The 21437-nt window shown below is 40.1% G+C and overlaps 1 protein-coding gene across 2 annotated transcripts in view; it reads left to right on the forward strand.

Moving 5' to 3' along the window:
- Positions 1-21437, forward strand: part of adam10a (ADAM metallopeptidase domain 10a) — a 42012-nt gene that overhangs the window by 12606 nt on the left and 7969 nt on the right. Inside the window, exons 1-10 of one of the 2 annotated variants that reach the window (XM_077563346.1) lie at positions 2896-3326; positions 9623-9773; positions 16684-16802; positions 17141-17299; positions 18866-18966; positions 19141-19299; positions 19395-19487; positions 19603-19780; positions 20279-20442; positions 20539-20722. In XM_077563346.1, the coding sequence (XP_077419472.1) occupies positions 3275-3326; positions 9623-9773; positions 16684-16802; positions 17141-17299; positions 18866-18966; positions 19141-19299; positions 19395-19487; positions 19603-19780; positions 20279-20442; positions 20539-20722 (1360 nt within the window). In that variant the 5' untranslated portion in view covers positions 2896-3274. Of the gene's footprint in view, positions 1-2895; positions 3327-9622; positions 9774-16683; positions 16803-17140; positions 17300-18865; positions 18967-19140; positions 19300-19394; positions 19488-19602; positions 19781-20278; positions 20443-20538; positions 20723-21437 lie in introns of those variants that run through there. The other variant, XM_077563348.1, reaches the window with a different exon arrangement.

Below are 21437 nucleotides of genomic sequence, written 5' to 3' on the forward strand. Positions count from 1 at the left end.
TGCAATAATTCACTTTCCAGGGTTTACTGACATAGATGATAAATGCACCTTCTGTGGGAATGAATCAGAAACAATTCTAAAAAAAAAATCTGTAATTACCCTATGTCATCAAAAATTTGGAGGGATTTTGGAAAAATATGTGAGAAAACTGTCTGAATTTATCATTGCAATTGATCTAAAAGATATAATTACAAATTTTGTACAGCATGATGACAAGGTTTTATCCTTTGGCATCAGTCTTATTATTATTTGGCAAATTTTATTTTCATAAAAGAAACATTTCCAAATACCTTACAATTTTCATATATTTCTTGCAGGATTTGATTTGTATACTATCCACCCGTCCATCCATTTTCTTACTAATACCTTGTAATTGACCCAAAAACAAAAAAACAAAAACCCAATTCAAAAAAAGTTGGGACACTATACAAATTGTGAATAAAAAGTGAATGCAATTATGTGGAAGTGCCAAATTTCAATATTGTGTTCAGAATAGAACATAGATGACAGGTCAAAAGTTTAAACTGAGAAAATGTATAATTTTAAGGGGAAAATATGGTGATTGTAAATTTCATGGTGTCAACAAATCTAAAAAAAAAAAAATGGGACAGGTTAGAGGCTGAAAAAATAAATTGCACTTATAAAAAAAAAAACAGCTTGAAGACCAGTTACCACTAATGAGGTCCATTGGCAACTTGATTGGAGTATAAAAAGAGCTTCTCGGAGTGTCAGTGTCTCTCAGAAGCGAAGATGGGTAGACAATCACCAATTCCTCCAATGTTGCGCAGAAAAATAGTGGAGAAATATCAGAAAGGTGTTTACGTGAAAAATGGCAAAAAGGTTGAAGTAATCATCATTTACAGTGCATAACATCATCCAAAGATTCAGAGAATCTGGAACAATCTCTGTGTGTAAGGGTCAAGGCCGAGAAATCCTACTGGATGCCCTTAAACGGCACTGCACCGCAAACAGGAATGCTTACTGTAAGGGAAATCACAGAAAGGGTTCGACATATTCCGATTGGAGAACAACATATGCTCCCATCCAGGCATCATCACTTTCACAGAAGATCTTGCATTTCTCAACACGATAATGCCAGACCACATGCAGCACCAATCACAACATCATGGCTGCGTAGGACAAGGACCCGGATCGTCTGGGTATTGAAATGGCCAGCCTGCAGTCCACTTCTTTCACTTCTAGAGCACCTTTGGCACATCATAAAGGGGAAGGTGCAACAAAGAAAGCTTAAGACAGTTGAACAGTTAGAGAGACGCGTGTTAGACAAGAATGGGACAGCATTCCTATTTGTAAACTTGAGAAACTTGTCTCCTCGATCCCCAGACGTTCTGCTGTAAGAAGAAGAGGGGATGCCTCCCAGTGGTGAAAATGGCCTTGTCCCAACTTTTTAGAGATTTGTTGACACCATGGAATTTAAAATCAACATAGTTTTCCCTTAAAATTGTACATTTTCTCAGTTTAAACTTTTGACCTGTTCTCTATGTTCTATTATGAATAAAATATTCAAATTTGGCACTTCCACATAATTGCATTCAGTTTTTATTCACAATTTGTATAGTGTGCCAACTATTGGGGGAATTGGGTTTGTACATTGAAAATTCTTGTTGAGTCATCTTTAGCTGACTTTAATTGAAAATTTATTGTGCCTTATGTTGTTACTTCCCTTGTCGCTATTTTTTTTAATGCCTTCATTTTCCTTGTTGCAATTTATGTTCTAACAATGTAAATGTTTGATTCAACACACGCGTGGCAGTAGCAATTCAAACCTACATTTTCTACATTGAGCACCTTAAAGAACAAGTTGACTTAAGTAAGCAAAAACGTGTCCTCAGTATTGCTTGAGTAATCAGGGAAAAATCTACTTACTGTGTAACTGATGATTTATTATTATTTTTTAATCAGAGCATAAACATTAAATACAAAATTACATAAGATTGATTGTGCAACTTAAGATATTGCGAATAATATCAATCTATAATAACAATATCCCTTTCACTAAAACAATAACGTAAATCTTTATGAAATGGAAAATTAAGACAAATGCAGTTACATGAAATGGTCCTAAATTAACTTAAAAGTTTGTTTACATTTGTACACAATAGGCTCACACTCACCAGGCAAACACATAGAAAACTCGATGTGTTTTCTTAAGTTTGATGTGTTTGGGAGTTCTTGTAGGCTGAAATGTGCACAATGACAACAACACAATGACAGGGTTTGACATACAGTAGCTTTTCTTTTTCATATCCATCTCTCCATTTTCCATAAAGCGAATTCTCACTCATGTCAAGGATGAGCTGGAGTAAGATTTCTGCCACGTTCCATGTAAAGGATCGAGTTACTTTGAAATCTTTATTCATTGTGGTGTTTTGTACTACTATTTGGCACACAAGTAGTACAGCGAAAAAAGCTCAAACGGGTTTAAAAATATGAACAATTAATTTTAAATCAACGTCCTGATTAGATGCAGTAAATACTTTAGGACGCTGGGAGTCAGCATTTCCTGCATTATTATTATGCACTGCTCTGAGTGTATAGCTACGTTGGTCACTACTGTTCTCTCGCTGTTGAGATGTTATTACATCAAAGTTGTTTTTTTTTTTTTTTAATATATATATATTTTTTTGGGGGGGGGGGGTGCATGTTTGAGTTGTTTTGTGCATTTTACCGAAGCAAAATAGAACAAAACCCCCCAAAACAACTTAATCCTACCCCAACACTTCCTTGAAGGTCACTATGTAATTATTACTTTAGATATCATAATAGAAGTAGTAACAAATACAACCAATAAATCAATAATTGCAATTTGAATGTCTTCACATTAGGAGGTCCCGGCTGTCTACCTTCCAAACCTATCAAACCCGGAAGTCAGGATTTGCGGAAATACATATACATGTACACAAAGCGATATGCGTACACAACTTCGGCGCGTGTTTGTTATTTCACGCCTCAAACAAAAACGTTTTCGGCGTTAAACGTGATATGTTTCATCGCGTGCCGCTCTATATTCGGGGTCTTTTTTGAAAGTACGTCGGGCTTTAATTTGACTATCGAGGGAGACGGCCGTTGTACGCGTGACGTCGACTGCCAGTGGAACGCAGAAGGTGTCAACCAGGCTGAGGAGGAGCCGCAGAACTAGGAAGCGCCACTATTTCGACACAACTAAAAATTCAGCCAAACTCCTTTCAACCTCGCCTAAAAAGTTTTTACAATTGTTCTTCCTTTTTTGGTTTTACCTAAAGGGTAGTTCAATATGACATTGATGAAATTGCTTCTCACTTTTTGCTTCATTCACCACAGCGCAGGTAAGTTTTGCAACAAACTCTCGGGTTGTTCAGAACTGTCTTCTAATAGGCTATGGGGAAAAATATGAGCATTTGTTTGTATCTACTCTTTATTGATATCCTACAGCCCCCCTTGCCCCCCCCCCCCCCCACACACACACAAACAAATATTTATTAAATAATAGTTATCCATCTTAGCACATGTACCTGTACTAGTACGTGGTTTGTCCTGATAAGACAATTCAGTGTAGTAATATAACTGTGTCTTAGTTACAGTATCAAGATTAGTAGTTCTATTAGAGCACATATGTCAATTAGTGTCATACTAGTGAGGACAAGGACTGTACTAGTACACAGGCATTAATATCAAAGCTACAACAGATTCATTGTTAGCTGTTTGTCGTTTGAGCCTTTTACCCCCCTATTGGCTTGCGACCAGTTCAGGGTGTACCCCACCTCTTTCCCATTGAACGCTGGGATAGGCTCCAGCAGACCAGCACACTCGTGACCCTAGTGAGACTAAGCGGTTCAGAAAATGGATGAAGGATAACGAATAAATGCTCAAATTACTTTCAATTTCAAATGACTAGGAAAGAAAGTTGTAATACCCCCTAATCAATCTATTAGTGTGTTGAATTTTCTCACTAATGAAGACCAACAGCGTACATGGACCTTAAGTTTGATATCAAGGATATGGATTCATATGGTTTTCATACTAGGAGGCTAATACGAATGTATGTAGCTGTTACTGTGTATGCTCAGATGATATAATTGTTGGTGAGAAGCTTTCTTAATAGCTACTGTTTCTCATGCAAATAAATCACTCCAGACAAAAAAGGAAACAAATTTTGGCAGTTATCACGTCTAGAAATACTATGACATGAGTTTACTGTAAATGAGGCCTAATGTCAGCATAGTCCTCTAAATAGGTACTGTACTTCATTCATTAGGTATAACTGCATAAAATGAGTTTATACAAAAGCTAAAACAAATAAAAATAATACTTTTACATAGCAATGCTCATTTTTTTCCCGTTTCGTTTCGTTAAGACAGTATTACAAGGTTTTTCCACCTTAAAAAGTATGTATAGGTGTTAATGATATATTTTTGACTTGTAAAATAAGTCATTTAAAGTCGCATTGTGGAGTTTAAAATGATAAAATCAAAGCTTTTCATCATGCATACTCCACCAATGCCCAGATGAGTACAAAGAGCCCTGACTTTTCAACTGTGACTGCGCCTATTAGCTTGTATCTTCTCTTCAGTGGGCTCCACAGTTACTTGGGGGTGGGGAGGGGTAACACCATGCTCGCTCCTGCAGACATTTAGTGGTAGCGTCCGACACAATTGGGATGGAAACTGAAAAAACATAAAAAACAAGAGGCCCCCTTCGCGCACAGGCCAAACTTTAGGAAAACTGAAAAAAATGTTTATTCGAGCACAAATACTTGCATGCGCACCATGTATGAGCTTGACACAGTGGTTGTAGTTACATTTTAAGCCAGAGGGTGGCAGTTGCGAGTAATAAAAAAGAAAAAGTTACAAACTCCACAAAGCACCTTTAACATCAAACCTCCACCGTTGTGCTTTTTCAACCTGAATGTTTTGTTCTCTGGAACTATGACCATAACATAATTTAATGTTTATTCCCTGTGACCTAACCCTAACCCTTTTAAATGCAGAACTTGAAATGCTGCTTTCTCAGTAAAATGAGCAAGCAAGATGACTCATTGTCAGTACAGTGTTGAGTGGAGTCCAACAGCTTTGTTTGAAATCCCATTTTATTAATTCCACAATATGAGCGATATGTAGTTATGTACAGTAAACCACCTACAGTGCTCAGAGCAAAGCCATGTACAGCGCAAAAATACCATAGCATTTGGAGTCAAGGAAGAAAGGGGAGGAGCTAATGGGGTACCGCACGATACACGTCACCACACTTAATTAACTCATTCCCTTCCATTGACGGCTATAGACGTCAAAATTTAATTTGAACTATTTATTAGTTTAACTTTTTTTCCCGCTTTTGTTAACAAGAGTATGAAAACCTAGAACATTTTTTTTACTGTACATTTAGAACAGATATAACATTTGTGATTAATCGTGAGTTAACTAGTGAAGTCATGTGATTAATTACAATTAAAACATTTAATCGCCTGATTCCTCTAATAAAAAAAGAAGAAAAGAAAGGGGTGTTAGACGATTAAAATGTGTAATTGTAGCCAAACGCATGATTATCATCGTAAGAGCATGCATGCATGGCTCCCAACAAAATGTTTACCACATATGAAGGTGAAAGGCTTCACTTCGCTAGGCGTTAAACTGCTCTTTTGGACGTCCGCACAAGTTGATCCCCGTTCACATATTGATCCCTCTGAATTTTTGGCTTCGGGAAACGAATAAAGAATACATCCTTCATATGCGGACGGTCGTAGTGTCTAGAGTTGTTTCTGCAAGTTCCCCAACAGCTGTGTTTACTCTGCATGTTTTTTTCCTCCCGGAGATAAACAAGAACAAAACGAGCACTACTAACATGGCTTGTCAACAAGCCGGCTTCTTTTTGACCTCCTTCCGGTTCAAGCTGCTGAAGTCACGTGGCCTTGCGGTCTAAAAATAGTATTTGTGCGGTTTCTCCAATCAATTTGATGAGAGAATAGAGGTCTGCTTATTGTGGCAGCTGGTCCACAACAGCTGTCAATCATTATTAAATGTGTGGCATTTGCCGTTTACTCAAAGTGGCAGACGCATTTTCTGTGCTGCCAAAATGGTGGCGCTAACGCCCATTTTGGGACGCGTGATGTCAACATCCGGATGCCTATTGGCACAACAACAGTGACAGTCGCATCCTAGAAACACTGTCAATGATGGCTCAACAACATCATTAGCGCAGCATCTTTCAGTCAGGCTACAGCCTTGTCTGATTTAAAAATAATAATAATCAGAACAGGGCTCGGTTGATATCCCCTGTCAGTTTGGGGTTGTAATTTCAAAACAATATAAGCAAAGTAAATCATGTTTATAAAAAAAAGTTCCTCTTTCAGGGCAACTATTTAAAAGAAATGTTGTTGGAGCTGTGCTAGGATGTTGTAAAAGCACACGAGCTTCACGTCGGAGACACGGTTAGAAAATTCTCATTTTTGATTAGTCTCGGAGAACCTTGCTGGCAGTTTTGTTTTAAATCTGACCAAAAATATCCTCATTAATTAAAAGCACCGCTGTTTTGTTGTAACTTCTCACTTAGCTTCTTATTGCTTCAGGAAAGGCAGAGGAATCCGGTTGTGTGAATGCCTTTTTTTTTTTTTGTGACAAGTTGCTACGAGCCTGTAACAGCCTCTGCCTGTCAGGGCCTGGCGACATGGAAGCCTTTCAGTGAAGCAACAAACTAAGCAACATGGCAAGGTGGAGTCTCTTGGCCTTTAGGATTAATGTTGATATGGTTACTCTTCCGTTTTATTTCTCAAGAGAAACAACAAGGTGCATCCATATTATTATAGACTGTGAAATCTGAAGATGGTTAACCCAAATGGGCAACATTAACTCTTTGACTGCCAGACGTTTTCAGAAACGGGATGTCGCCAGTGCCAGCCGATTTAAGCATTTTGACTGATCTTTCAAGGTCCACAGAAAATGTTGTGTTTGGACTATGGAAACACACATACTACCAAATGAAAGATTGAACTCTCATCTTTCATCAGAAAAAAAAATTTGTTTCTACCTTATTCCGTTCTTCAGTAATCAACAATAGAAAATGGTTAGTTTCACCAAAATGCTCTGTTTTGAAACAAAAAGCGGAGAAAAATAGCTTTTTGTGAAACAATGTTATTTCATGCTCTCTAGTGAATTGTACACTTCTTTTTGTCCATGAATGATGCCACAAACACCTAAACAGTGCTTTACTTCTGTAAAACACCACCACCAACAATGAAAAAGTGTTTTTAGATTGCAAAATAAGTTTATTTCCATTTAAGTGTACCAATTTGACAAAACAATTTCGCAAACTATTTACAAATGTGTGCAACTGTGGTACTATTTACAATTATGTGGATGTTTCAAATACAGTTTTTCTTTTTGTAACACTCCCCTGCGTGCAAGGAGAGGGAGCAGGAGCAGTAGTTTCACTGCGATTGTCCCTTTCGCGTGTAGACGTTGCACTTTCTTGACGGCCTTTTTTTCCGGGGAATAGCAAGTAGCAGACTACCCACTCCTCCGATGAATATGCATTGGACTCGGGGTACTCTTCGTCGTCCGATTGAACGTCCGCCTGTGCAGAAGTGCTCGGTTGTGCTCCGCGTTTTCCGGTGTTAGCATCACGAGCAGGTGAACCTTTATGACGTCGTCATAGCCGCCGCGTCAACGCTTCCAACTTCGGCGTCAACCTTGGCGTCACCATCATCATCATTGATGATGATGATCATCGTCGTCATCAATGTGCTCTTTAGCGTTGGTTGATGCCTTTCGTCTTTGAAAAAAATTCCCAAGTGTGAGCTGCTTGCAACCGGTCGCCATTGTTCGCTTCCTCAGCCATCTAGCTCCGCCTCACGTCTTCTACTGCCGCGTCAATGCTTCCAACCTCGGAGTCACCATCATCATCATCGATGTTGACCATCGTCGTCATCAATGTGCTCTTTAGCATTGGTCGATGCCTTTCGTCTTTGAAAAAAATTCCCAAGTGTGAGCTGCTTGCAACCGGTCGCCATTGTTCGCTTCCTCAGCCATCTAGCTCCGCCTCACGTCTTCTACTGCCGCGTCAATGCTTCCAACCTCGGAGTCACCATCATCATCATCGATGATGATCATCGTCGTCATCAATGTGCTCTTTAGCGTTGGTCGATGCTTTTCGTCTTTGAAAAAAACTGCTTGCAACCGGTCGCCATGTTCTCTTCCCTTCCCCAGCCATTGTCCCCTCTAGCTCCGCCTCACGTCTTCTACTGACGCCTACCCAATCTTGTCAAAAGAGAGTCATTGCTGCCATCTAAGGGCCAAAAATAGTCATTAGGCTAACTAGATCTGCTTGAAACTTTCACCACAGCTGGCCAAGGCTTTCCTCCACCCGTTTAAAAAATATATATAAAAAAAATTGGATGACGTCTTTTAACGTCATTGGCGGCCCTCCGTAGGTTTTTACTTGACGTATTTTAACGTCCATGGCAGTCAAAGAGTTAATACCTGCATATCACTTGGACATTTTGTTGTCTAATATGCAAAATATTGATTGGATAATGGTAGAAAGATCAGAATCAAAAAATATCCAATTGTTGCAGTCTTACCTTGACTATCGGAACCAAAATCCTCAAATCACCTGATGTGCTGCATGGCGTGATCTTTGAGGTTTAAATGGACCACTTTGTTGTTCTAGAAGACAGAACAAAGAACAATGAACTGGTCAATATGAATGCCCATAGGATTAACTCTGGGGCCATTATTATTATGTGTGTAAACTCAACAAGCCTGTTAAGCATGCACGACCACTGACTGATTGTACTATACCTAGCAAACGTACTGTGTTATCCTCCAACAGACATAACACAGTGGCTTCTTTTTGGAGTATGGATGTTTTTGCCCACTGTCTTTTAATCATAGATGTTAGCAAGTTATCAAGTATCAAACGTTAGCTAAATGTGGTATACTGGGCGGTGATGATTTTGTCAAGTGGATACCCCCAAAAGTGCTCAGACAACTAGTGTCTTGTTTGAGTGTTTTCTTTTAACTTTTGTCCAGTGACAGGTCATTTCACTTTGATGTATTGTCTGTATTTTAGTCCCGAACCGCTGTTCGCTGGATTGTTTCTTGAATTTTTAACACCCATTTTATCACTCCTGGAGATGGTTGTGTTTAAATTCATTAGCATTAATGTTAAGGTAGCAGCGGCATTCTTAAGGCAAAGCTGTAAAGTATGCGGTCTTCCTAAGAACGTACTTGAGAACGTAGTTCCTAAGAACCCGATTCTCTTTACAATTAGAACAGCTGTGTACTTATTAACTCCCCCTGGCTATCACGTATTTCTGTAAAATGCTGAATGTTTCATGTCGTTGGCTGATAAGCATAAAATGGCGTAAAATGGCAGTCAAACTGCCCAACACAATATCAGTGAAAAATGTAATGAAACTGAATCCTATCCAATTTATTGTCATATGCGTTACCAGTACAGAGCAACAAAATTTACTTACACTTACAAAGGGGGCGACACAAGCTGAAGTCTGGCAGTTTGCCAAAAGCATAAGCCCGATTTTCTCAGATGAAAAAGAAAAACTTTTTTTAAATTTATGTATATGTTTCTTTAGTGTGTCAGTTTTTACATCCTTTGTATTTTGTTGCAGCTCTGTTGCGAAGCCCTTTGAACAAATACATTGGCCATTATGAGGGTTTGTCCTACGATACCGAGGCCCTACACAAGAGGCACCAGAGAGCCAAGAGGGCACTCATACCTCAAGACGAAACCCTGCACCTGAACTTCCATTCCCACGGCAGGTCAGTTGGAGAACACGCACACATCCATCGTATTTTCTCTTAGGCCCACAGACATTGTGTGTCTTTCTGAATAGTGTGACTGTATTTTTAACCCATCTACTTAGTTAAATTAACCCATTAAGTCCAGGAGCGCGCGAACGCGTTTCTACCGTTTAAGCCGGGTGCACTCCTGCGCTCTTTAATACGGGGAGGGCGGATAAGTCATTTTGTTTTGTTTTGACCAATTCCTGGTGTCTTAGCTGATGAAATGCATCTGAATATACACGAGCGGGTGACGTGGGCCTCGAAGCATGTCCTGGAATTGTATTCGAGCATTTATGGCTTACGCAGATTCGCGGGAGTTATGAATTAAATGACGCGTTTGAAAATTGTTCATTGTGAAAATTTTGACGGCTTTGTAACGGAATGGACAACGAACAGTGTTGAAGGTAAATATATATATAGTTATATACCCACAGATGCAACTTTTGTTTGTTGATTTTTTTTTATTTTTATTGAAGGTTTATAATAACAAACTTGTGTTTGGGTGAATGCCACAGGCGTAAGGTCTGAAATGCTTTTGGAATTATGTTTATATCTGCTCAATTATTTTTTAATGTTGTTGAATTTTCAGTAAAAGTTCAGGTTTTGGGGTGTGACTCTGAAGTCACCCATAGGTTCTAGAGACATGTTTTTCCAGAGGCTTTAGGCCTTAATGGGTTAAATACAGCAAGATAAAGTGTTGGTGTTGATCCATTTTAGGATTACTCAGCCTTGGTATCCAAATATTGACACTTCATATTTATGAAATTTATTTATGTTAAATAGCCACAATTGCTGGTGCCATCCATCCATCCATCCATCATCTTATCCGGGGTCGGGTCGCGGGGGCAGCAGCTTTAGCAGGGAAGCCCAGACTTCCCTCTCCCGAGCCACTTCAACAAGCTCTTGCGATGGGATCCTAAGGCGTTTCCAGGTCACCCTAGAGACCTAGTCTCTCCAGCGTGTCCTGGGTCGTCCCCGGGGCCTCGCGCCGGTCGGACATGCCCAGAACACCTCTCCAGGGAGGCGTCCATGAGGCATCCGAACCAGATGCCCGAGTAGCGGCTCAATACTGAGTCTTTCCCGGATGATCGAGCTTCTCACCCTATCTCTAAGGAAGAGCCCGGACACCCTGCGGAGGAAACTCATTTCGGACGCTTGTATCCGGGATCTTGTTCTTTCGGTCACGACCCACAGCTCGTGACCATAGGTGAGGGTAGGAACGTAGATCGACCGGTAAATCGAGAGCTTTGCCTTTCGGCTCAGCTCCTTCTTTACCACAACGGACCGATACAGAGTCCGCAAGTATCTTGGGGTCTTGTTCAATTGCTGGTGCTGACCAGGTAATCATATAATAAATATGCCAGTTAGGCTATTTGTTACTGGTAAATTACCTTGCCTCAAGATAACACAAAAATTTGGTCAAACAGGGTTGTCTTGTTTATTTTTTCACTGTCTTCTTTGTAGACACGGATAAGATGAAAACAATAGACACTATGGATGGCTATTCCACAAAATGTCCTGGATCGACTGTGGGGAACATTAATGATCTATTAATCAATCACGGTAGTATAATAATTCATGCCTATTTTTTATGGAAAGGCAGAATCATTGTCCATAGGCCATGGTAGAGGTCTGCGCTGATGTACCTGAACTTCACAGGTTGCCATAACAGTTGTGGAAAAAGTTGTGATATTATATCAACAAAATCTGGCATTTGAACAGGCGTGTGTAGACTTTTTATGACCACTCTTCATGCATAGTGAGGTATATTATATAAATGTAATTGTCTGGATAGTTAACCCTTTGCAGAATTGAGCAAATACCCTTTACTTTCCTTTTCACCCAGTCCATAGAAGGTTATCTACTTCTCCAAAACAGATTAATTTCCTGTTCACTTGTGCTCCTTCCTGTCACACAGATGTTGGTGCACACAAATGTTGGTGCACACAGCTAGTGCCGCTTTTGGGTAGGAGATGAATCACAGCATCGTTTTGTGCAACTTTTCCGATGATGTAATTTTTGAAGTAGACAGAAACAGAAGTAGTATGATAATTGTATGGTCAGACAAGCCTGTACTGTAATAGTCAAAAAGTGTCATTTTCTTTCTAATTACTTAAAGCTCTCTAGGATGTATGCCATCACAGAGGGTTGTTTGTAAAAAAAAAAAAAAAAAAAAGAAGAAGAAAAAAAACTTGTGACCACTGACTTGACTTTTAAAGGCGGGGGGAAAAAAAGCACTTTATCACAAAGCTGTACCACGTTAATTTTTTAAATTGTCATGTTATCTGTCATTAGTGGCCTGGTGACTGACATCAGAGGCTCTGAGTCCAGCTCTAGTTGGCCCATGTGGTTAGTTGAGCGTTTGTGTCTTCTTCATGCTCTCTGAGAGTGCTTTGTGTTTGTATGTTTGACTGCTTGTTGTGTTCTATTAAGTGCTCATTGAACCAATACTTTTCAGAGAGGAGGGCATGTCAAACATTCTCATTTAGTTTGTGGAGACATGTACGGAGGAGGCTTTCTGAATTGCTCTGCTTTCTGGGCAGTTTGACTGTCACATGATGTGGTTTCTGAGTCCCATATTCTGAATAATTTTGCAGTCAGCTGCTTGTGCGCATGCACATTTTCTGCAATATAAATTCATAAACACTTTTCTTCTTAGTATTAAAATAACCTATAGGTAGGTCAATCAGGACTTGATCAGATTATGAAGTAGATCTCCCCCTTGTTAAAAAGCTGTTAAATACCTTTGGACTTTTGAGATGACTGATAAGGTGGGAAGAGACAACTAAATCTATTTGTCCAAGGTGAATGCAGCTTCATGTTCTGAATTCTTAACAAACATGTCTTTGTTCAAATTCGCTCATTCAGTTCTTAAGTATGAGAACCTTCCAGGATTGGGCAGCATGCCATCAATATTTAATTTTGGAGCAGGACGTGAAATCCCTCACGCTAATACCCATTATAGAAAATGAATTTCAGAAGGAGTGCTTTGTTAGTCATTCTGTACTTCATTTAGTTTTGTGTTTCTACTGATTTCTCACTTCTCTTTCTAGTGACACAAAACTCGAAAGCCGTTGTATAGACACAGACATACTAATTGAAATCATTGTATTGATATCAATGTTGTTAATCCGCTACCATAGTGTTTGGTAAGGAATGTGAGCACTATTCATTGCAGTGCCTCAGGTTTGAGCAAGTCCATAGCTCATGTGCAACTTCATGTGATGTGGTGGGATGTGATTTGAAAGAGAGGATTATGAAAACTGAACTCTGACTATGTGGCATGTGGTTATTCTCACAAGATACGCCACGCACTCATTAAGCAGTCATGCAGACACAAACGTCAAAGTAGTAGTTCTTCCTTTACTGACTCAATTAGATGTTGTATTGTTAATATTTTTTTTGTAGAGGGTAACGAATATGTGCTTGTCGCTGTTGTTATATTTGGGTTAAAAAAACGCAACTATCGATCCTAACCATGAGCCTGTCAATGGCGTTTTTGCATTGTTTGTTAGCATTAAGCTAAGCAGGCTTTACTAAGGTAACGCTAGATTTGTTTTAATTACACATGTAATTCTCAGTTTTAGTGCATGTTCCTTTACACAGTGTGAACAAACAGTGTATTGTATTGCTTTTGCCTGTGACTAAAATACAAACCAGGCAGAATGTTATAATAGTCAAACAACATTTCATCACATTTTGAAATCAAAATATTCCTCACAAATCAAATTATAACGTTCCAAGTTCTATGCTTTTTAATGGACGGAGCGCTTCCTTTCACCGAGTTGACCGCCATTTTGATTTGTGAGGTAAGCTTGGAATTGTTAATACTATTGATGAAGGTCATTTGAAGGTGGTTTGTTTGTGTTGGATAATTTCACTACTAAATAGTCGTTTATGCAACAGTTCATGTTATTGCGTACCTGCTAGATAAATGGTGTAGGTGTTTTATGATCCTCTCCACTTAGAAGTGCAATGCCGCCATCTTGTGCCATTCTACATTTTTTTTTTTTTTTTTTTTTTTTTTTGGGGGAGATCTCAGTATTGAACATTTGAAATGTCATCATCATTGTTCTCCCTTTTTTTTTTTTTTTTTTTTTTTGTATGTGTGTTTGTGCGTGTGTGCGTGTGTGCGTGCGTGTGTGTGTGCGTGCGTGCGTGCGAAAAAAAAATAAAAAATAAGAATTCCCATACCGTTCACCTAAACCGAACACTTCAAAATCCAGCCAGAGTCGTGGGGCCGCCAGGAGACCCAAAGGGGGACCAAAGAAAAGAAAGAAAAGCGAAGCCCAGCACCGACCAGACACCACCCACCGGGCCACTAACCTTCACCAACCCCAAAGACATCCAAACTCCAACAAATCAGGGAAACCTCAAGGACCCAAAGGAGAAACTGAGGAAAGGTAGAAAGGACAGACGAAGCAGAGTGAGATCCACAGACACCAGCCTCCACCGAATCAATGACCTGAGGGAGAAACAAGTTGTGTCTGAGTCTCGATAGATGCTGGTGTGGTGGATCTAGCATGCATGAAAATCTCCACCAAAGAGGGGAGCCGTCGACCCCCGCCTGGACAGAGCAAGCGCAACACCTCAGGGCCCCCCAGGCCGCGGCCGCGCCAAAGGACGACCCCCGGGCCCCGCAGGGGCCACCGGCCGGAGAGCAAACCCCGGAGCAGGAGCGCCCCCCACCCCAACGCGGCCCGCGCCCCCAACCCAACGCAGCAGGACGGGGCACTGCAGGCCCACCAGGCACCCCACCGGCCCACAACCCCCGCTCCCCCCGCGACCCAGGCCGCAGAGAGAGGGGGAGAGGAGGAGGAAGGGCGACGAGGGAGAAGGGACAGGGAGGCGGAGGACGGGCGGGGAGAGGTGAAGAGGGAGAGGAAGCAAGGGGGAGGAAGGGGGAGGGGAGAGGGAACCACGGGGCACCCCGGCGGCCCACAGGCCCCGACCCGCGTCGCCGGACCCAGAGCGACGGACCGCGCCGGGGCGGCGCCGCCCCGGACACCAGGGAGAGCCCCGCAACACAGCACCCACCACGAGACCCAGGGAACGACCAAGACGCAGCCGCCACCCAGCAGCCAACAGAGGGGCAGACCCGCCCACGCCCAGCCAGGGGGGACAGCACCTGTAGCGTTAGTCCCCTGGCATGCAGTGAATCCGAATATTAGCCTTTAGTGCCCATTGGAGGTGAATCTGTTCGATCCTGTTGGCAGCAACTGGGTTCTTGACTATAAAAACACAACCATTAGTAACAAACTGCCAAATGCAGAGACATCAATGTAAGTTATCACGATGTGGTGGCTCTCGCTAACAGGCAGAATTAAATAACCAGAATTAGGTTAAAATATTCTATATACGTAGACCATATTTCTATGAATTTTGATATTTGTTTTTTATTTGAGGCCGATATTTTTTCCATTAAAATGTGATTTATGAGGAGGTTAGACCATTGGTCGATATTCAGAGTTTGTTTATTTTTCCAGTTAACAAGAATTGTTTTTTTAGCGATAGTAAGGGCTACAAGTGTAGATTGAAATTGTTTATGTGGTAGGTCAGTTGTTGTTAGGTCACCTAGCAAACACAAGTTTGGAGATAAAGGTATCCTATAGTCCAAGATAGCGGAAAGTTTTTCTAAGACTTTAGTCCAGAAATACATAACCGGGGTGCATAACCATAAAGCATGAAAATAAGTGTCTGTAGTGTTTTGTAAACACTGGAGACAAATGTCGGAGTCGGAGAGGCCCATTTTCTTCATCATATATTGAGTAATGTATGTTCTATGGATTATTTTGTATTGGATAAGTTGTAAATTTGTGTGTTTTGTCATTTTAAATGCATTTTCACAAACTTGAATCCAAAAGTCAGATTCCGGAGCTATAGACAAGTCTGTCTCCCATTTTAAGATGGGTAAAGACATTTTATCCGTATATGAAAGTAACTTATATATTTTTGAAAGTTTTTTTGTTGTTGTCGGAGAAAGCTTGGTAATATCTTTAGCTAAGCCAGGCGGTTGGAGCGTACCCTGAAGTGTTGGAATTTGTTTCTTTATCATATTTTTAACTTGCAGATAATGTAAAAAATTTCCGTTTGTTATTTTGTATTTTTGGAGCAAAGATGTATATGATATAAACATATTATCTGAGAAGAGATGGTGAAGATGTGTGATTCCTTTCTGCTCCCACACACCTAAATAAAACGTTTGGTTGTTAATTCGAAAGTCAGGGTTATGCCATAGGGGAGAAAGCCCACAGGGCTCCACTTGGGCTTTTGTAATTTCTAATGCCTTCCACCAAGCAGTCAGGGTGGCGGAGATCATTGGGTTTTTAAAACAATTATGTCGCTTAATCGATGTTGTAATAAAGAGTAAATCTAGAAGTCTGAGGTTATTACAATCCTTCTGTTCTAGTTCCAGCCAACAGTTAGTATCTCTGTTGGGTTGTGCCCATAGAACGATATATTGTAGTTGGTTAGCTATATAGTAGTACATAAAATTTGGTGCCTCTAGGCCACCTTTGGATTTACTTTTCTGAAGAGTAGATAGACTAATCTTTGCTTTTTTTTTTTTCCAGTAAAATTTTGTAACGGCTGAGTCCAACAACTGGAACCATTAAGCCGTAGGTTTAAATGGAATCATTGAGAAAAAATAGTTTATTTTAGGTAAAACTTTCATTTTAACGGTGGCTATTCGTCCTATTAAAGAAATAGGAAGATTATTCCAGCGTTCCAAGTCACTATGAATGTCATTCTACATTTTTAAACCCATTTTAGAGGGGCGTAAGTAGTTGGTGGATTTTGGCAACTCTTATTGAAAATGGCGGATGTGTACCGTGTATGATAATGTTATTTGTTTTAACTACACATACTACTTGTATTTCATTTTTAGGCATTTCAACCTGCACATGAAGAGGGACCCCTCAATGTTTTCTCCGGATGTTGTCGTGGATGTGTCAGGAGAGGAGGGACCAATTGACATGTCGCATATCTATAGTGGCAAACTGTTGGGTAGGTCTCTTTTTTTCACAACACAACATGCAAGCACATACTCTCTGTTTTCGATGGCTTCCCGTTTTGAGCGACCCCCCCTGCTGTGTGTTGTCTGCAGAGTTCAAATGAACACAATATCCTGTTTCTCAGGTTTTTTTTGTGTGTGTCTGAGACAGGACGCAACAGATCAAGACAGATACATTCTCTCCTTGTTCAGGGTCTTCCCTTACAATATTTATCGTCATGTAATCTAAGATTTGCAAAATAATAAACCAAGAGAATAATTGTGAAAATGGCAACATTGCGCTCACGTTATCGTAACTCTGCTTCATTTTTTTTAATCCCTCGTATTTCAGGTGAAGATGGAACACTGAGCCATGGATCTGTGATCAACGGGCGATTCGAAGGCTTTATTAAAACCCAGCAGGGAATATATTACGTTGAACCCTCAGAAAGATACTTGAGGGGAAATAATGCAACATTTCACTCCATCATTTATCATGAGGATGACATCAGTAAGTACTTTATTGCCCGTTTTGACTGAATTTATTGTGTTGTGTTGATGCTAAAAGCTACCCTGGGAGATGTTTTAAGGATTTAATTCCACTATATGCATAAATAACATGTTACAAGCTACACAAAGAACAATAAAGTAGAGGTCAAACAACAAATAAGTGGATATGACAAAATACTCACTCAACCCAATGGATTGCAGCGAGCAGACAAGCAATGAGTGACGGGCCCCTCCCTGCCTGAGGGCAGCCTGATAGCTAACCGATGAATAATCTGCTGTGCACAGGCATAAACGCAGGAATGTACGCAGACTGTGAATGTACAGTGGTACCTTGAGCTACGAGTTACCTGACTTACGACTTTAAAGATGTGAGACTCCCACCCCCTTTTTTTTGCCTTGTGCTAAGCAAAACATTTTAGCTTGCCCTGCCTGTGCAAACTAAACAAAAAATAAAAAGCATTTCACGTTACGCAGTAAACCAAACGCTACACAACTTTGTCTGAATTTAGCTTAACGCTAACACAAAATGCAAGACATCATAGATAGGCCCACAAAATTAGCTTGGATGGTGCAGCAACACATGTAAAACGGATAATATAACAATCATGGGCATATATTTTTTATCCTGTGGGAGAAACAACTAATACAACAGCAGCTTACTGAGCAGTTGCCTTTTTGTACACAGGATACGTATGCATATACTAAAGTGAATACATGAAGTCATGATGAAAAACGGTCTTTCCTGTTTAGATATGTTATTACTGTATGTTTTGTTTTAGAAAGCAAACATATTTTTAGTGCAGTTTTATGGAGTGCTCAAATGGATTAATGGCATTTTCATTCATTTCAATGGGGAAAAATGATTTGGCGTGGTCACGGTACAAATTAAACGTGTACCAGGCACCATTGGACTTTCAAATTGCAGTCAGGCCAAATAACTATTTTGGATTCGTAGAAATGTCTCGTGACCTGGTGACGACATCCACGCACAGCAAAGATGCTACCATGCTCTAGTTCTGGAAGCCTTTTTTTTTTTTTAGCTTAATGGAACTTGGTTTTAGTTTGTATGATGTAAATTAGCCACATTTTTGGAATCGGGCAAATTCTGAACTGAGGCTCGCTTGCAGACATATTTTTGAAAGTAGCCAGCTAGCCATAGCTTTATTCTATTTTGGGCACTTTGTATACAAGCAATTAAAAAATAAATGAATATTTATTTTCCAGACCAAGTACAAGTACTGTTATTTCAGTACTTGCAGATAAGGAGTACTGATACTCGATAATTGCAATTATATCTTCCCTTTTTTTTTTTATGAAATAATGTTGAAAAACACATTGGAGGCAAGCATGACTCCTACGCGGGAAATGTTGATCTATTGGTGCATACAGTATCAGACCACTTTACAGGTACTGTACTGTATTTGTACAGAGGCACAGTATCACATCCGGAGTGATGGATTTATATGTATAATATATATTAGTGGTTAAAATCTTTTGATGTCAGATTTGCACTGATGGACTTCTCCCAGCGCACCATTCATGACCATGTTTTCTGGCTATTTACCAGCGTATCCTCATAAATATGGCTCTGAAGGAGGCTGTGCTGATCACTCCGTGTTTGAAAGGATGAGGAAGTACCAGGCATCTGCGGTCAACCAGTCTGTCAAAGTAAGAGCCAACAGTGCTTATGTGTCGCCTCATCTCATACATGATTAACTAAAAATCCTCTCCAAGCAGCCTCACACTACCACTCATGTATCTTATACCTCTGCAAATATATATTTTGTGTGTGTTTTAAAAAAATAAAATAAAATAAATTATCTCCCATGTTCATTTGATAAGAGTGCGAATAGTGATGTGGTAGACAAGCGAGACTACGGCCCTGTCATTTTAAGACAAAAGAGAGCAGCAGCGGACGATAAAAACACCTGCCAGCTCTTTATTCAGGCCGACCACCTTTTCTACAACTACTATGGCTCTCGAGAAGCTGTCATTGCACAGGTATTATTATCACATAGACAACAGGGAAATAAGTTGTCTTTATAATGCCCTATTTGCTTGACCGTTAATCTCAAACCTGAACTTTTTGGTCACAGATCTCCAGCCATGTTCAGGCAATAAACTCCATTTACCAAATCACAGACTTCAATGGCATCCGAAATATCGGCTTCATGGTTAAAAGGATCAGGGTGAGTTGGACAATGTGTTTACTAATATACTTGACATGCTTATGCTTCTGTGCAACACTAGTGTGATGATTGTATAAGAATCATTTCTGTCCTCATTAATGACCTCACCTCTCAGATAAACACCACAAATGATCAGAGCGACAATCCTTTTCGTTTTGCTAACATCGGAGTGGAGAAGTTCTTGGAGATCAACTCTGAACAGAACCACGATGACTACTGCCTGGCCTACGTCTTCACTGACAGGGACTTTGACGAAGGCGTCCTCGGCTTGGCTTGGGTCGCCGCACCCTCAGGTTGGTCACATACAGGCAATCTGGATGATAGGGACGTCCTGTGTTCATCTTTAGAAACAGGAAGTTACCTCACATCTAGTTAATGAGCAAAATTTTATGTATCGGTGAGTTTGTACTTGATAAAAAAATTCTGTCTGGGTTCTGAAGTGTTCGGCTTAGGTGTGCAGGTATGGGATTTTTTTATAGGTTTTAGGTGAACTAATGAATACACACTCACACGCACATGCACATACACATACTCACCCACATGCAAAATAAAAATTTATTTAAAAAAAAGATATATATTAAAAAAAAAAGAGAGCAATGATGATGACATGTCAAATCGATAAAATTACAGAATGAACAATACTGAGCTCTCCAGAAAAAAGAAGAAAAAAATGTTCCAGGATGTTTTTTCGACCTACTGCTGCAGAGCTTGATATGCTAATGCTAACCATGACTAGAAAAATTGACCTCTGTGTGCAGTAGCATAATCAGTCCTTGTTGCTCTGAACACAGGAAGCTCAGGAGGCATCTGTGAGAAAAACAGACTGTACGCTGATGGGAAGATGAAGTCCCTGAACACTGGCATTGTCACCGTGCAGAACTACGCCTCGCACGTACCTCCCAAGGTGTCGCACGTCACCTTCGCCCATGAGGTCGGACACAGCTTTGGCTCTCCTGTAAGCGCAAACACAGCGAACACTCAAGCCGCTGGCACTTGTGACATTATCGTTTGGCATTGTAACCCAAACAACACGATATGTGTATATTGGCAGCATGACTCTGGGCTCCAGTGCACCCCCGGAGCGTCTTCCAATCAAGCCCTGAAGGAGATGGGCAATTATATTATGTATGCACGAGCCACCTCAGGAGACAAGATCAACAATAACAAGTTTTCATCGTGCAGCATTGGCAATATGAGTGCCGTTCTGGCAGTGAAAAAGGATGACTGTTTTGTTGGTAAATACCCTATCAATTGCATTGTAGACATAATTATGCCCTTACTTGTTTTATGTTGCTGTGCCACTCTCTGACCACGTAACTCATTTCACTACCCGTCGACTTCCGAACATAACGCTTTAGAACATTTTGACTCATCTTCCAAGACCTACAGAATATTGGGCCCAAATTACCCAAAGAAAGTACATTGCAAAAGTATTCACACCCCCTGAGTTTTTGTTACATCACAAACTCCAGTTTAAATTAGAATTTATTTGATGGATTAACTTCTGAAGTGTATTCAAATAGAATTGCTAAAAAACGAAATTTAAATGTGAAATGTAAATATTTTCTGTAAAAAGGGGTAGAAAATGTAAGATTTAGTCACTCTGCTCCCGGTAAATTTATTTAAATAGACACTAAAAGGACAATTCAAATGTGAAATGTAAATATTTTCTGCAAAAAGGGGTAGAAAATGTAAGATTTAGTCACTCTGCTCCCGGTAAATTTATTTAAATAGACACTAAAAGGACAATTCAAATGTGAAATGTAAATATTTTCTGCAAAAAGGGGTAGAAAATGTAAGATTTAGTCACTCTGCTCCCGGTAAATTTATTTAAATAGACACTAAAAGGACAATTCAAATGTGAAATGTAAATATTTTCTGCAAAAAGTGGTAGAAAATGTAAGATTTAGTCACTCTGCTCCCGGTAAATTTATTTAAATAGACACTAAA

The sequence above is a fragment of the Vanacampus margaritifer genome, chromosome 4 (genome assembly GCF_051991255.1).
Source record: "Vanacampus margaritifer isolate UIUO_Vmar chromosome 4, RoL_Vmar_1.0, whole genome shotgun sequence".
NCBI lineage: Eukaryota > Metazoa > Chordata > Actinopteri > Syngnathiformes > Syngnathidae > Vanacampus > Vanacampus margaritifer.